Source organism: Odocoileus virginianus, chromosome 22 (assembly GCF_023699985.2).
Source record: "Odocoileus virginianus isolate 20LAN1187 ecotype Illinois chromosome 22, Ovbor_1.2, whole genome shotgun sequence".
NCBI classification, from domain to species: Eukaryota; Metazoa; Chordata; class Mammalia; order Artiodactyla; family Cervidae; genus Odocoileus; species Odocoileus virginianus.
This window is the reverse complement of record NC_069695.1, coordinates 10,557,866-10,576,261: the sequence shown is the minus strand read 5'-3', so window position 1 is coordinate 10,576,261 and position 18,396 is coordinate 10,557,866. Positions and strand designations below refer to the sequence as shown.

The 18,396-nt window shown below is 38.3% G+C and overlaps 1 protein-coding gene and 1 pseudogene across 2 annotated transcripts in view; both read right to left on the bottom strand.

Annotated features, from left to right (window-relative positions):
• ACAA2 (acetyl-CoA acyltransferase 2) overlaps nucleotides 1-18,396 on the bottom strand; it is a 40,351-nt gene that overhangs the window by 20,661 nt on the left and 1,294 nt on the right. For both annotated transcript variants that reach the window (XR_011482698.1, XM_020882877.2), the window contains exons 2-4: nucleotides 8,904-9,070; nucleotides 2,439-2,567; nucleotides 692-808 (exon numbers count right to left, since the gene is read on the bottom strand). Coding sequence is in view for 1 of the 2 variants with exons in the window: in XM_020882877.2 (XP_020738536.1) it covers nucleotides 692-808; nucleotides 2,439-2,567; nucleotides 8,904-9,070 (413 nt within the window). In the remaining variant the exon portion in view is untranslated. The remainder of the gene's footprint in view (nucleotides 1-691; nucleotides 809-2,438; nucleotides 2,568-8,903; nucleotides 9,071-18,396) is intronic.
• On the bottom strand, nucleotides 15,442-17,038 carry LOC110130719 (heterogeneous nuclear ribonucleoprotein A1-like; annotated as a pseudogene).

Sequence of the window (18,396 nt, the reverse complement as noted above, 5' to 3'; positions counted from 1 at the left end):
CCCACCTGTTTCTTCTAGACTGCCTTGTCACCCTTTGAGTTGCTGACCTGTCTTTCCAAACATTTTCTCAAACGTATTAGGAATCTTAAATATTATCTCATATTATTTAAGTCTTATTCGTTTCAACTTTCAAAAAGGCCAGGTGAGAAACAGGGTGGACAGGATAAATCAATGATTATGACTGGGAAAGGACAGCACACTATCACTCTTAACAGTACTACTCAGGCGGTTCATAAAGGACTGTTGTTTATCTGACTGACTTGGGACACTATAACCTATTTGAAGAGAATGTTTTCTGTGGTAAAGAGAAAATCTATTCGATGGAGATTGCTCCAGAAATAAAATTTCCATTAATTATGGCAAAGATTTAATTATTTGGTTTATCAGTTGTTCAGTAGAGAGATTAATTCAATCTTTACCCATCTGTTTAATCCATTACTTCCCTTCCTTCATCTCCCCAGGTGTTAATTACACTAGCAGAGGTGTGCTGAGATAAAGTCTACTTTTATATGAGTTAAAATGTCAAAATTAACAATTACGAAATAGTTTACAGATTTCAAATAATTCATATCTTGCCAACTCCCTATTAACAGAATTGGTTTAAGTTTTCTTCTCTGCCCCAAAATGGTGTTATTAAAATTACAGTATAATAGCATGAGAAATAATTCTTAAAAATTTTAATGGTTCCAACCTTGAGCTCTGATCCAAGCTTAGTTCCAAAACGAATATTTCTGACACAGTAGGGAGCCTGGCTCATGCTTTCAGTTCCTCCACACAAGACAACTTCAGAGTCTCTAGAACAAATTTCCTATTTAAAAACAAACAACACCACCAAAATCTTTTTATTGTGACAGAAATATGTATTAAGCAGTAAACCAATAGTAAAGCTAATAAGTACCCTTGCTTACAGTAAAACTTTCAGATTATAGTGTCTCAAAGGGAAATAAAAGTAATTTCAAAGTGAATGTTAAAATATTCATTCCCAAGATATAAGGAGGAAAAAAACTAGCAGATTTTTCAATCATTTATGCAGAAGTAACAAATCCTACCTACATTTTGACAAGGAATGGTAATTCTTAACTCAACACACATCTTGAAAACTAGCAGAGATATTAATGTCTAGTATAAATGTACAGATTGCCAGCAGATAAATAATAAGCCCTTAAAAAGGCAAAAGTAAAATTTATCTTATTAATCAATGAACCTGACGTAGACCAGATTTATAAAAACTATGTTAACCTAGGGTAGTCATAAAGAGGAATCTGTTTATTCCAATTTTTTCCACTATTTACATTTCTCAGAAAAACAGCAAATAACAATCTTCCAAGAGCCCAATGTTTAAAATGAATGCTAGGAAAATCAGGGTCGCTACCTAAGATATATTGTAACAGAAATAAATAAACGTGAAAGTAACTTGTTCATTACGTTTTATCTTTCATTTTATTTTGTAATAAAATATGAAGACTTTGAAAACATGAAGACATTGTCAAATTAAATTTTACTGTATCCCTTTTCCCTATGCTCAAGGGAGGAAATCTATTTGCCCAACTACCCCTTGAAGAGATCATGCTAGCTTGTCCTTTGACCAACAGTATTATTCAGTACCTTTATAATAAAATACATTTCTTATCATCCTCTAAATTCTCCAACTCCTTTCCTTACCTTATAGTCTTTATTCACTGTTTTGAACTGCCTTACCTGGAACTCTTGCAGACCTGGCATCAGATTCTGCCTCTACAACTTAGTAAACTTAATGCCTTTAATAATCAATTTCCTTGCCTGTAAAATAGGAATAACAGTTCTTGCCTCATAGGACTGTTGTGAAGATTAAGTGAGATACTGAATGTAAATCTAGCAGAGTGTCTGGCACATAGGAAGCACTCAATAAAAATGAGTCATGACTAGCTTTTTCAAAACTGTGATAAAATACACATAACATAAAACGTACCATTCTAATCAATTCTAACTGTGCAAGTCATGAAGCACATTCACATTGTTATGCAACAAACCACCATTACTTCCAGAAGTCTTATCAGCTTCCAAACTGAAACCCTGTATCCATTCAACATTAACTCCCCATTTTCTCTTCCCCACCAGCCCTAGCAATCCCCATTTTACTTTCTGTCTCTATGAACCTGACCACTCTAGGGCCCTCACGTAAGTGGACTCATACAGTATTTGTCCTTTAGTGACTGGCTTATTCCATTTAGCAAAGTGTTTCCAGGGTGCATCACTAGCTTTTATGAAATGATTTTCTTGCATGTTCGTAATGTATACATCAAAAAAGATTTTCTTTCTATAAATATTTGTCCAAGAAAAATCAAGTATTGACCTCTCTTCATAAATACTATAAAATTAAAAACCTAGTGTTACACTGAAGTGAGGCATTTCCTCTACTATTAATATTTTCAGAGAATTCAATAAAATGCTGCTCTTACCTGACATCCACTCACAATGGACTGGAAACCAGAGCCACAGAGCCTGTTAATAGTGACAGCTGGGATCTCTTTTGGGATTCCCACACGCAAACCAACATGTCTTGCCAAGTATATAGCATCTGAAGAACTCTGGAACAGAAGGAAAAGAAAAGAAAAAGAAAAAGAATTGCCTCTATAAATCTAGGAAATCAAGAAGAAGGACAAAATATACTAAAACGTCCACAATCTTTAAACAATTATAAACAATGTGGCTCTAAGGTACAACATAATACATACAGGTATAACATATTTTATACAGTAAGTGTGAATGATCTGAATATATACTGTAATTTGGTTGACTGCTTATTAAACAAACTAAGTATGAGAAACTCTTATATTAAATCTTTAGGAGAATACAGAATTTTATAACCATCAGAGCTGTTTAAAAATGGAATAGGCTATCTCAAAGTAGTATGTTCTTTAACAAAGGATGCACTGGAGACTGTGGTTTGCAACCTTGGCTGCACACTGTAATAACCAGGGAAGCTTTATTAACATAGAAACACACATAAAACAAGGTTATTTTTTGCTCAGTTAACAAATATTTTGTGGCTGGAGGCTCACAGGAACCGTCATTTCACTGGGAATGGCTGTTCAGCAGTTGCTAATTCAACGAACTCAGCAACTATACACAACATTATACTGAATGTTGAGAAGTGACTACCATGAACAGCTGTGTGCCAATAAATTAGACGCACACATATTAAGTCACTTCAGTCGTGTCCGACTCTTTGTGACTCTATGGACTGCAGCCTGCCAGGCTCCTGTGTCCATGCAGATTCTCCACACAAGAGTACTGGAGTGGGTTGCCATGCCCTCCTCCAGGGGATCTTCCCAACCCAGGGATCAAGCCCATGTCTCTTAAGTCTTCTGCATTGACAAACAAGTACTTTAACACTAGTGCCACCTAGGAAGTCCAATAGACAACTCAGGTGATGAGGAAAAATGCCTTGAAAGAAATAAACTACCAAAACCAAGTCAAGGAAAAATAGACAATCAGAATAGACCTATAACGAGTGAGTTGAGTTGAGCTGAGTTGAGTTCAGTCACTCAGTTGTGTCCAACTCTTTGCAACCCCATGAACTGCAGCATGCCAGGCCTCCCTGTCCATCACCAACTCCCGGGGTTTACTCAAACTCATGTCCATTGAGTCAGTGATGCCATTTAACCATCTCGTCCTCTGTCATCCCCTTCTCCTCCTGCCTTCAATCTTTCCCAGCATCACGGTCTTTTCAAATGAGTCAGTTCTTCACATCAGGTGGCCAAAGTATTGGAGTTTCAGCTTCAACATCAGTCCTTCCAATGAATAATCAGGACTGATTTTCTTTAGGATAGACTGGTTGGATCTCCTTGCAGTCCAAGGAACTCTCCAGAGTCTTCTCCAACACCACAGTTCAAAAGCATCAATTCTTTGGTGCTCAGCTTTCGTTATAGTCCAACTCTCACATCCACATGACTACTGGAAAAATCATAGCCTTGATAGATGGACCTTTGTTGGCAAAGTAATGTCTCTGCTTTTTAATAAGCTGTCTAGGTTGGTCATAACTTTTCTTCCAAGGAGCAAGTATCTTTTAATTTAATGGCTTCAGTCACCATCTGCAGTGATTCTGGAGCACAAGAAAATAAAGTCTGTCACTGTTTCCACTGTTTCCCCATCTATTTGCCATTAAGTGATGGGACCAGATGCCACTATCTTAATTTTCTGAATGTTGAGTTTTAAGTCAACTTTTTCACTCTCCTCTTTCACCATGAGTTCTTTAGTTCTTCTTTCCTTTCTGCCGTAAGCGTGGGGTCATTCTGCATATCTGAGGTTATTGATATTTCTCCCGACAATTTTGATTCCAGCTTGTGCTTCTTCCAGCCCAGCGTTTCTCATGATATACTCTGCATATAAGTTAAATAAGCAGGGTGACAATATACAGCCTTGATGTACTCCTTTCCCAATTTGGAACCAGTCTGTTGTTCCATGTCTGGTTCTAACTGTTGCTTCTTGACCTGCATACAAATTTCTCAGGAGGCAGATGAGGTGGTCTGGTATTCCCATTTCTTTCAGAATTTTCCACAGTTTATTGTGATCCACACAGTCAAAGGCTTTGGCATAGTCAATAAAGCAGAAGTAGACGTTTTTCTGGGACTTTCTTGCTTTTTTGATGATCCAACGGATGTTGGCAATTTGATCTCTGGTTCCTCTGCCTTTGTGAAATCCAGCTTGAACATCTGGAAGTTCACGGTTCACATATTGCTGAAGCCTGGCTTGGAGAATTTTGAGCATTATTTTGCTAGCATGCGGGATTCCCTTGTGGCTCAGCTGGTAAAGAATCCGCCTGCAATGCAGAAGACCTGGGTTCAATCCCTGGGTTGGGAAGATCCTCTGGAGAAGGGAAAGGCTACACACTCTAGTATTCTGGCCTGGAGAATTCCATGGACTGTATAGTCTATGGGGTTGCAAAGAGTCAGACACGACTGAGCAACTTTCACTTGCTAGTGTGTGAGATAAGTACAATTGTGTGGGAGTTTGAGCATTCTTTGGTATTGCCTTTCTTTGGGATTGGAATGAAAACTGACCTTTTCCAGTCCTCTGGCCATGGCTGAGTTTTCCAAATTTGCTGGCATACTGAGTGCAGCATCATCTTTAAGGATTTGAAATAGCTCAACTGGAATTCCATCACCTCCACTAGCTTTGTTCGTAGTGATGCTTCCCAGGGCCCACTTGACTTCACATTCCAGGATGTCTGGCTCTAGGTGAGTGATCACACCATCGTGATTATCTGGGTCACGAAGATCTTTTCTGTATAGATCTTCTGTGTATTCTTGCCACCTCTTCTTCGTATCTGCTGCTTTTGTTAGGTCCATACCATTTCTGTCCTTTATTTTGTCCATCTTTGCATGAAATGTTGTTCCCTTGGTATCTCTAATTTTCTTGAAGAGATCTCTAGTCTTTCCCATTCTATTGTTTTCCTCTATTTCTTTGCACTGATCACTGAGGAAGGCTTTCTTATCTCTCCTTGCTATTCTTTGGAATTCTGCATTCAAATGGGTATATCTTTCCTTTTCTCCTTTGCCTTTAGCTTCTCTTATTTTCATAGCTGTTTGTAAGGCCTCCTCAGACAACTATTTTGCCTTTTTGCATTTCTTTCTCTTGGGGTGAAGACTGAATTAATTAGTACAAAACACTACTCACAAAAAAAGACAGACGGGCTTCATTACTGAATACTACCAAACATTTAAAGAAGATACCAGTAATTCACGAACTGTTCCTAAAGAATAGAAAAGGATCACTTTCCAATTCAGCATGAAGCCAGAATTATACTGATTAAAAAAATCAGACAAAGACATCACAAAAACTACTGATTAATATCTCTTATGAATATGGATATAAAAATCTTCAATAAAATACTAGCAAACAGAATTCAGCAATTTAGAAAAAGAATTATTCACTATGACCAGTGCAAGGGTCATCGAGAAATGTAAGGTTTCATCATCTGAAAGTCAATTAATATATCACACTGTATCAACAGAATAAAAATAAAAAATCATATGATTATCTCAGTTGACACAGAAAAAGCAACTGACAAAATCTAACAACTTTTCATGATAAAAACACTCAACAACCTAGGAATAGAAAAAGAATTTCCTCAATCTGATAAAGGAAATCTACAAAAACCCACATAACGCCATACTTAATGCAGAAAGATCAGAGGCTTTCCCCCACAGTATCAGGAACGAGAGCAATATCCATTTTTTGTCACTTTTATTCAACATCAGAGTTTCTAGACAGAGTGATGAGGCAAGAAAAATAAATACAAAAGTAAAAGAAATATAGATTGGAAAGGGAGAAGCAAAATTATCTCCGCTCTCAGATGACATGATGTTATATATAAAAAATCCAAGTAATCAACTAGAAAACCATTAGAACTAATAAATGAGTTCTGCAAGGTTACAGGATATAAGATTTATAAAAATCAACTGTATTTCTTTTTTCTTAAAATCAACTGCATTTCTATACACTTTCTATGAACAATCTGAAAATTAAATAAGAAAACAATTTCATTCACAATAGTATGTAAAAGAATAAAATACTTAGGAATAACTGTTGAGATGGCAACACTCTGCAAACTGACCTACAGATTCAAAACAATCCTATCAGAATCTTAGCTGCCTTTTTCATAGAAATGGATAAACAGATTCTAAAATTCATATTTTAGAATTGCAGGAGGCCCAGAATAGCCAAAACAACTTTGAAAAGAAAAACTGAGGAGACTCACATTTCTTGATTTCTAAACTTACTACGAAGCAATGATAATGAAGATAATCAAGACAGTGTGGAACTGACAAATAAAGGATAGACATACAGATAAGTGCAATAGAATGAGGAATTGAAAAATAAAATCACGTGTCTATGGCCAGCTGATTTTCAATAACAGTGCCAAGACCGTCCAATGGGAGAAAGAAGAGTCTTTTCAAATGGTGCTAGAACAACTGGATAGTCATGTGTAAAAGAATGAATTTGAACCTGTACCTCAAAACATATATAAAAATTAAATAAAAATAAACCAAAGACCTAAATGTATGAGCTAAAACTTAAAAGAAAACATAGGAATAAATCTTCACGACCTTAGATTTGGAAATAGATTCTTAGATAATGAAACCAAAAGCCTGAGCAACAACCAAAATTGGGCTTCATCAAAATTCAAATTTTTCATACTCTAAAGGATACAATTAAGAAATGAAAAGATAATCAAGTATAGAAAAATATTTGCAGATCATGTTATCTGTTAAGGGACTTGTATCTAGGATATAAAAATACCACTTATGAATCAACAATGAAAAGACAAATAATTAAAAAGTGGGAAAAGGATATTAATTAGATATTCTCCAAGAATCCGCCTACAATTCAGGAGACCCCAGTTCAGTTCCCAGGTCTGGAAGATCCACTGGAGAAGGGATAGGTTACTCACTCCAGTATTCTTGGGCTTCCCTTGTGGCTCAGCTGGTAAAGAATTTGCCTGTAATATGGGAGACCTGGGTTCAATCCCTGGGTTAGAAAGATCCCCTGGAGAAGGGAATATAGCTACCCTCTCCAGTATTCTGGCCTGGAGAATTCCAGGGACTGTACAGTAAAAGGGGTCACAAAGAGTCAGACACCACTGAGTGACTTTCAATTTCACTTTCAAGAAGATAAAGCAATGGACACAAGCTCATGAAATTATGTTCAGTATCATCGATTATCAGGGAAAAGCAAATTAAAACCACAATGAGATACTACTTCACATTCACTAGCATGGCTACACTGATTAAAAAAAAAGACATACATTAACAAGTATTAACAAGAATGTGGAGAAAGTGGAACCTTTGTACCCTGTAGCGGGAATGTAAAATGTTCAGCTGCTTTGGAAAGCAATCTGAAAGCTTTTGAAACAACTAAATGTAAAGGTAACATATAACCTAGCATTTACACTCATAGGCATACACCGAAGTGAAATGAAAACCTGTGTCCGCACAGAAACTTGTATATGATGTTCAAAGCAGTATTATTCACAGCGGACAATTGTGCGCCTCTCTCTGAGCCTTCTCCTAGCTCTCAGAGCTGAAAGCATGCAGTGGAGGAGGTGGCAGTAGTCTCAAGGCTTCTCGCCCAGTCTGGAAACACTTTATAAGCCAGAAGAACAGTGACTTGGGCTCTAGTACTGTCAGTGGCAGGGCTTCCCAGGTGGCTAGCGGTAAAGAACCCACGTGCCAATGCAGATGTTAAGATGCAGGTTCAACCCCTAGGTTGGGAAGATCCTCTGGAGGAGGGCTTGGCAATCCGCTCCAGTATCCTTGACTGGAGAATCCCATGGACAGAGGAGCCTGGTGGGCTATATAGTCCATAGCGCTGCACAGTCAGACACGACTGAAGGGACTTAGCACGCAATGAGGTGTGAGAAGAGTAAGAGCGTCCTCGTATCTTGACCACACTTTGAAGGCATGTTTAGCTTTCAATTATTGCAAATGAATGATCTATTTTGTACACCATATATAGCAAGGTAGAGGGTAAAAGAGCTTCTCATTCCCCACAACAAACATTGACCAAACCTCTACTGTGTGTAAGAAATTATAGACAATGTATTGCATTGCTTGGGCTTGCTATTCTCCCTAGGTGGCACACAGAGAGAACCAATTTACTTCAAGTAAGTCAAGGGAATTAATCTGTTATTTAAGAAGCAATGAAATGTATCCCAAGTCCCAGACAGATATGTATTTTCCAAACATGTGCTCCTTTGAATTATATATGCCACTGCTTTGGGGGTCAGGGAATTGCTTAAATTATTGAATACCTTTAACTATTATTAACTAGTATACCATTATGACATGTTAAAGGAATTATTTTTAGAAACTGATAAAAGAAAGCAATAGGAGTGAATACTTCCCTTCTGCCCTACTAACCTGCATGACATTGCCTACGATGACACTGTCAACCGTTTCAGGTGAGACTTTGCCAGCAGACAAGGCAGCCCTGGCAGCAAACTCAGCCATGTCAGTAGGTGTGAAGTCTTTCAGAAGACCTCCATAAGCTCCAAAGGGGGTCCGCTTAGCAGCAACGATGAACACACCTATTGCAAGGAGAATTTATAAGCAATTGCAGATTAGTCAGTATCCCTAACATGCTTTGAATAATTCTCTGTGAACTTTACTATAAAGCACAATTTTCAATTAAATGACTGAAAATCTCTGTCGCATAATACATAGCATGGGTCACACGCACAAGCAGTCCTAAGGGTTATCATTTTGATCAATAACTGCATGCTGGCACCAAGAACTGCTCGGCAGGCTATGACGCAAATCCATGTTGGCTGGACATTTTTATAAACTGATTATTTGCTGATGATTTGTTTAAAATGGAAGCGCTTCTATTTGCTTAAATATATTGCTTAGTCATAAAATCAAAGACTCTCCCAACTAAAGGTGCCTCTCACACTATGAACGTCCTTCAGACTATTTCTGACAAAAGGTCCTCTCTACCTTGTGCTAAAGGCATGCTCTATTGTGTGAACCAGTGTTACCATGAATGGGCAACATGATGTTTTTTTCTCACACTGAACTGGCTTGTCTTACCAAATCGTCCATCCACCAATCCCAGTTCTATTCAAATGCATCCCAAACTCAGTTTATACACCTTCTAGAATATATGCTGCTTTGAATTTGTATTACATATGTCACTGCTTCTAGAGTCAGAGGATGACTCAGATTATGAACTTCAAATAACTTGAACTATTATCTGTTACTCTTAGAATAAAATGGGCAAAATAGATACCCTTTATCATGGGTAGCCCCTCCAGTACCTGATGTCAGATAACATGTAAAACTCCCAGACCTAAATTCTCTTTTCTGAAGTATGTAAAAAGTGTCATTTCAACAATTCTTTAATTCTGGCCATTTTCTTCTAAAGACACTCTAGTTCACTAATATCCTATTATAATATGTGTCAGAGTATAACAAAGTTTCCTACATCTGACCTAACCACAAAGGATACAGAGGAATTATCTATACATCTATTAATGCGAAGACTACAAATTTGCAGTATCACTATTGGTTCAATTGGTGTCCCTGTACAGACAGACACAAACTGCCCCTTCTCAAGGCACTCTAGTGCCACTAAAGGAAAAAAAGTCATGTTTAACAAATCTACAAGGACTAGGATGTGAGAGGCACCCACCAGAGTAGCAAAATGCAAAAATGCAAAGCCTGCATACTGGGGAACAACATCAGTTAACAGCTGCTTCATCACATTAATATTTATTAGGCACTAGACATCTTGTCACTTGCCATATAATATCTAATCTTCCCAAACAACTCTGCAGGTAAATATTATAGTCAACATTTAGGGGGTACTTACTGTATGACAGACTTCAGGCTTTATGCTTTGCATACACTAAATTCTCTCAAAGACAATCTGAGCACACATTTCCACATCTTGCCAAGAAATTATGAGACTTTTTAACAATGGGTTTGTGCCCAGATACACAATTCTCCTTTATGTCAGGGATCTCTTTTGATAGAACAAACTAAACCTATCCTAAAAAAATTCCAACTTTTTCTTTGATTCCTACTTTGAGAAATTTACAGTCTAAAAGAATGTTAGAAGCAACATACATAACTATAATTTAGAACAGATCCAATTGGTTATTTAAAGATAAAACATTCAGATATTTACAAAAGGCCATAAATATTAAAGTGAAAGTGTCACTCAGTCATGTCTAACTCTTTGCAACCCCATGGACTGCAGCCCATCAAGCTCCTCTGTCCATGGAACTCTCTAGGCAAGAGTGTTTGCCATTTCTTTCTCCAGGGGATCTTCCCGACCCAGGGACTGAACACATGTCTCTCTCACTGCAGGCAGACTCTTTACCGACTGAGCCACAGGGAAGCAAAATATTAGCTTAGTGCATTACACGTTTGCCTCTGACAGACGGGTTATTATGTGCCACTGTGCCTTCCCATCTGTGTGCTCAGTTACTAAGTCATGTCCCACTCTGTGATCCCATGGACTGTAGCCAGCCTGCTTCCTCTCTCCACGGGGATTTCCAGGTAAGAATACTGGAGTGGGATGCGATTTCCTCTTCCAGGGGCTCTTACAGACCTAGGGATCAAACCCTTGTTTCCTGCATTGGCAGGTGAGTTCTGTAGCACTGAGACACCAGGGAAGCCCACGCCTTCCTGTAAATGTCCTCTAATCCTCCTTGATTGACAGTCTCGGCCTTTTTTCATATTGGTGTTTACTTTATTTCATTTTTCTTTCCCTTTGCTTGCTTTCTTCCTAATTTTGGTACAGTCCTATTTCTGGTCATCGCCTAGTACATTCCAATTTGGCCAACTCTTCAGTAGACACTGACGATAGAGAATGGCTTCCTCAAGTGCCCAGAAAATGAAGAAAAATAGGCAAGTGAAGAGTAAGATATGGAAAAAGGGAATAGCACACGGTGAACGTTCAAGTTGCTTATAGCTGTTAACTTGAAGGTCAGCATTCTACACTGAATAGAAGGGCTAGAATTAAAAAAACTCAGTTTTGCTGGCTTGAAGAATAAGAAAACTGAATTTGCAGCAATCACAGCTACTGGGAACTGAGGGGGGTTTGTGAAAGAAAAGGACCACAGCGGGGAGCCCAAATATCCGGTTGAATCTTTAATCATGTACCTGTGGGGCCAACTACATACACCTCCACTAAGGTGAATTAAAAGTTAGCTTTGAGCTGCTTCCCTCTACACGGCAGACAGAGTTTGCAGTTTGAAGTGAAGTGAAAGTCGCTCAGTTGTGTCCGATTTTTTCTGAGGTAAGGTAAGGTGAAGTCGCTCAGTCATGTCCGACTCTCTGTGACCCCACGGACTGTAGCCTACCAGGTTCTTCCATCCATGGGATTTTCCAGTCAAGAGTACTGGAGTGGGTTGCCATTTCCTTCTCCAGAGGATCTTCCCAACCCAGGGATCGAACCCAGGTCTCCTGCATTGTAGGCAAATGCTTTACTGTCTGACCTCATGGACTGTACAGTCCATGGATTTCTCCAGGCCAGAATACTGGAGTGGGTAGCCTTTCCCTTCTCCAGATCTTCCCAACCCAGGGATCTAACCCAGGTCTCCTGCATTGCAGGTGGATTCTTTACCAGCTGATTTACAAGGGAAGCCCAAGAATACTGGAGTGGGTAGCCTATCCCTTCTCCAGCGGATCTTCCCAACCCAGGAATCAAACCAGGGTCTTCTGCATTGCAGGCGGATTCTTTACCAACTGAGCTATGAGGAAAGCAGTTTGAGTTCAGCCAAATTAACTGTCTACAAAAATAGTTAACAATTAATAAGTCAATACTTTTTGGAAAGTAGCAGAATTCAGTCTCTACAATGGTTCATCTGCACTGTTCACCACACAATCCAAAATTAATCCACACAGGAACAAGAAGATACAAACACATCTCAGAGATATTACAGGTTTGGTTCCAGACTACTGCAATAAAGTAAGTCACACGAATTTTTTTGGTTTTCCAATGCATATAAAAGTTATTTTTTTACTGTAGCCTATTAAATGTGCAACAACATTATGTCTAAAAAATTTACATACTAACCATCATCTGGGCCTTCAGTAAGTTGTAATCTTTTTTGCTGATGGAGGGTTTGAAATATGGTGAGAATCAACAAAATGTAACACATTTTGGGAGAAAATGTTGCAGGAAAAATGGCACAAGTAACTTGCTTGACTGTAGGATTGTCACAAACCTTCAATTTGTAAAAAACAAACAAAAAATCTGCAGTACCTGCAATTCACAAGAAAATGAGGTATGCCTGTGTGACTCATTCTTAAGATAAAAGACAATTAACAGAGACGGACCTCAACATGACCCAGATGTTAGAATTTGCAGACGAGGATTTTAAAGCAGTAGTCTCTCATAACTATGTTCCAAAATATATAGAAAAATATGTTCATAATAAGGAATCAGACAACTCCACAAAGAAAAAGAAGCTTAAAGAAAAAAACCAAAGTGAAAATTCTAAAACTGAAAAATACCTGAAATAAAACATGTATTGAATAGGTGTAGTAGCAGAATGGAAGTGAAAGGAGTAAGATTCAGTGACTCTGAAATAGATAAGTAGATATTATGTAATCTGAAGAACAGGGGGGAAAATATTGGAGAAAACAAAATAAAAACAAAAAACATGGGTAGAACCTCAAAGTCTATTGCAATTGACCTCAAAGTCAAAGGCAAGTCAATGGAAAAAGCATAGTCTTTTCAATAAGTGGTGCTGGAACAACTGGACATCCACATGCAAACAACAACAAAGTAGACAGACCTTATACCTTTCATAAAAATTAGCTCAAACTGTACCATAGATTTAAATATAAAATGCAAAAACTATAAAAGTCCTAGAAGATACCAAAGAAGAAAACCTAGGGGACCTTAGATTTGGCTTGGTGATAACTTTTTAGATACAACACCAAAAGCACAATCCATGAAAGAAAAATTTGGACTTTATTTAAAATTGAAAACTTCTACTCTTCAAAAGACACCATTAAAAGCACAAAGAGACAAGCCACAGACTGGGAGGGAATACCTGCAGAATACTTATCTGATAAAGGATTGTACCTAAAATATACAAAGAACTCTTCAAACTCAATGAGAAATTAATGACCCAGCTGAAAATGCATAAAAAATGTGCTCATCAAAGATACTATACAAATGGCAAATAACCATATGAAAAAATGCTTGACATTGTGTTATTAGGCAACTGAAAATTAAAACAACTGTGAGATTTCATCTCCCAACTAAAATCCAAAACACTGGCAACACCAAACATTGGTGATGATGTGGAGCAAAAGAAATTCACCCGCTGATTCTAGGAATGCAAAATGGTACAGCCACTTTCGAAGAGAGTGTGGCAGTTTATTCCAAACCTAAAACAAAACATACATTACTCACATGATCCAGTAATCACAGTCCTTCGTATTTACCCCAGTGAGTTGAAAACATGTCCAAAAACCCGCACACAAATGTTTATAGCAGCTTTACTCATTAACTGCCAAAACTTAAAAGCAGACAAGATGTTCTTCAGTAGGTGAATGGATAAGCTGTGGTACATTCACACAATGGAATATTATTCAGCACTAAAAAAAATGAGGTATCAAGTCATGAAAAGACATGAAAGAAACTTAAACGCATACTGCTGGTGAAACAAACCATTCTGAAAAAACAACACACTACATGATTCCAACTATGTAACACCTGGAAATGGTAAAATTATGGAGACAGTAAAAAGACCAGCAGTTGTCAGGGGTTGGGGGTTGTGGAGAAGGAGAAATGAACAGGTAGAGCACTGGGAAATTTTAGGGCAGAGAACTACTCTTTATGGTACTATAATGGTAGATATATATTATTATACATCTATCAAAACCTACAGGACTGTACAACACAACAAATGAAACTTCATGTAAACTATGAACTTTAGTTAAAAATAATGGATCAGTATTGGTTCATCAGCTGTAACAAATGTACCACATTAATGCAAGCTGTTAATAATAGGGGATAAGGGCGTGGGATGAATTAAGTGTATGGGAATGCTCTGTATTTTCTGTTCAACTTTTCTATAAAACTAAAAGATAAATGTACAGATTCAAGCTCAGTTAACCCCAAATTGAATACATGCAAAATGCACGCACACACTTATCCTGGCACATCACTGTCAAACTTCTCAAAACTAAAGATAAAGTGAAAATCTCAAAAACCAGAAAAAAAGGACATTACATACATAGAAATGATTTGAATGAACACTGGCTTTTCAGAAACAATGAAGGCAAATTTCCTTTGCTTCTCCATAAATTTCCATTCATGAGTTTCTTTCTTGCACTTTATAATCTAAGAAAGCATTTTTGTGTGGAAAGTTCTAGTGGTGAAATATGAGAAACCTACAAAAGAGTGTACGTGTATGTGTGTGTGAAAACAAAAATAAAAGCAAGAATTTCCCCTTTCCTTACATCATGTCTGTTTCTTTGGTGCTCCCAGACTGTAAAGTTAGCAGGAGTAAGGCTAACAGTGAACTAATACAATGATTTTGAGTGGGGAAAATGCTATTAAGCATTTTAAAAAATTATTTAAAAAAATAATCTGGCATGTGCAGGTATAAAGACTAGACAATCTAAACGATTTTTTTCCCATTTCATAAACTGGATACCATGGCAATAATTATTAATATCTGATCTGATATCAATTTTGTGTGGATGTTCAAAGGTCTAAAACCTAACAACCATTAACCAAACTAATGTTTTATGAATTTTATTTTATTTTTTTTTTTGAGGGTATTAAATCTTTTATTGATTACACATGATAATGGATGATACACAAGCTTCATTCCCATCTATAACTTTTATCTGGTACCATAATTCAATTTAGATATATTGCATAGGATGTGCCAACAATCATTAATAACCAAAAAAAAAAAAACCTCCATGACTTTGCATGGGTGACCCTTTTAATGGTGAACTCCAGGTCACAACACAGTAACTGTCAGTTCAACTACACCAAGGTTCTGAAGACAACAGCTTCTCCACCAAGCAGGTTGTAAATAAATTTCAAATGGAACCTGGCATCACCCTGAAGGAATTCTAACTTCACACTGTTGGGGTAGTTTACCAAAATGGCTTCAGAGTAGACTAACTCTACACAGCACATTAAAAAAAAAAAAAAAGACATTTATTCAGCGTCATGATCAGACTATTACATTTAGCAATCAACAGCATGGGTGCAAAAAAAAAAAAATCTACATTAAAACCCTTTGTTGGAATGCTTTACACTTTCCACAGAACAGAAACTAAAATAACCTGTTATACAATTAGTCACAAGTACAGTCCTCGAGTTTTTTGCCCATACACATGAGTATTGTCTAAAACATGTCTTCTTTGTAGCAGCTAGGCCCTGCCACCACTGTGCTTGGCTGAGTTCACAAATCTGTTGTAACCTGTAGCTTCCCTGTCACTTCTCTGGCTCTCCTCTCCTGATAAGCTTTGTTTCCTGGCAGTAATTAAAACCTTCTGCCACTGCCATAGCTACTGCTGCTGCTGAACCACATAGCCACCTTGGTTTCGTGGTTTGGCAAAGTACTGGCCTCCACCACCATAGAAGCCAGAACTTCTGCCTCCGAAGTTTCCTCCTTTCATGGGTCCAAAATTTGAAGATTGATTGTTGTAATTGCCAAAATCATTGTAGCTTCCGCCACCTCCAAAACTGCTCCCGTCATTACCAAATCCATTATATCCATCCCCACTGCCACCATATCCGCCACCACCACGGCTGCCACCAAAGCCACCTCAACCACTGAAGTTTCCTCCACGACCAAAGTTGTCATTCCCACCAAAACCACCTCCACGACCACCACCAAAGTTTCCAGAACCACTTCGACCTCTCTGGCTGGATGAAGCACTAGCCATCTCTTGCTTAGACAGGGCTTTTCTCACTTCACAGTTGTGGCCATTCATAGTGTAGTATTTCTGAATGACAATCTTGTCTACAGAGTCATGGTCATCAAAGGTAACAAAAGCAAACCCTCTCTTTTTGCCACTGCCTCGGTCAGTCATGATTTCAATTACTTCAATTTTTCCATACTGTTCAAAATAATCTCTCAGGTGATGTTCTTCAGTGTCTTCTTTAATGCCACCAACAAAAATCTTTTTCACAGTTAAGTGGGCACCAGGTCTTTGAGAATCTTCTCTTGACACGGCCCTCTTTGGTTCCACAACTCTTCCGTCCACCTTGTGTGGCCTTGCATTCATGGCCGCATCCACCTCCTCCACCGTGGCGTATGTGACAAACCCGAAGCCTCTGGAGCGCTTGGTGTTTGGATCCCTCATTACCACACAGTCTGTGAGAGTTCCCCATTGCTCAAAATGGCTCCTCAGACTCTCATCAGTTGTTTCAAAGCTCAATCCTCCGATGAAGAGCTTCCGCAGCTGTTCGGGCTCTCTGGGAGACTCTGATTTAGACATGACGGCAGTGGAGGCAGGGAAGTCTTCAACGATGCTTTCTCGGTGGCGTCCATGGGCAGAAAGCTTATGAATTTTAAAAGACTCTGGAAATTCAGGGGCTAAAGATTTTCACTGAAAGGCAGTGAAAAGACATTAATCCAGGGCACAATGAGTCATAAATATCAAGAAAGGGCCTCGCAAGGTGGCAAATGTGACCGTAGAGGAAAAAAATAACACTAGAAAATAAAGAGGAATTCTGCCTTCTTTTCTATTACATTGTTAGGAAAATATTTACCCATTTAACCACAACAACTGCTGACAGCAATCAAAGTTAGCAAGGACAACTGCTGCTTCTGTATCCACTTCAGTTGCAGGATTAATTTGGCAGTCCACCAACATGCTTTGCAAGGTTGCACAAACACTCCCAGCAAAGCTAAGGAACAGTAAGAGAATTACTATTTGTTGAGGGCAACCTTCCAACCAGGTCCTTGGATGGGTGCTAATAAAAAACCGGGGTCCTGGTTCTACTTGAAGATAGAAATCTGATTAATGACAATCTTAACCAAAGTCAATTTTGCTCCCATTCAAATGTGTCCTTTCCCTTACAAGAATCAATCAAACTTTCTCTCTTACCCAATAGTCCTGCAAGCACTTAGTAATACTGTCTCTTCAGCAACGAGTGCATCTGTAATGCATTCTGGCGGTGGTGGTGGTTTGGTCACTAAGTTGTGTCCAATTCTTGGAACCCCATGGACCGCAGCCCACCAGACTCCTTGGTCCATGGATTTCTGAGGCAAGAATACTGGAATGGGAAGCCATTTCCTTCTCCAGGGGATCTTCCTGACCCAGGGATCGAACCCACACCTCCTGCATTGCAGGTGGTGTTTTTACTGCTGAGCCAGCAGAGAAGCCCTCTAACTAACCAATAACCACCAAAACACCAACTACCATTATAGATAAGCCAGTCCACCTTTCTGGACATCAGTGTCCTCAACTATAAAACAGGGAAATGGATAAAAGTATGATCACTACTTTAACACCATAGTGAATGGTGTCCCAAAGTCATAAACTTCATACTTCCTCCGTGCAGGTGTTGATGCACATTCTTTCCTTACACATTTTTCATCAAATTTTCAAAGGGGTCTGTATTTTTTAAAAAAAGTGGTAAGAATCACTAATAAAACAGTAAACAGAGAAATCAATAAAACTATGCTTTCCTTTTAAGGACGATAACTCATGACAATGTAGCTGTTAAATAATTTGCGTCTCCTGAATACGCCATCCAAAAAAAAAAAAAAAAAAGTATGCTACTGTATGAAATTCAGAGTTGGAAAGAGCACGGACAAATTAAATCCTTTTGTCTCAGAATATCTATTTTCCACTGGAACTGTTTGCATGTCATTTTGGCTTGTCTGAGCTCCAGATTCCCCTAACCAACCGTCTA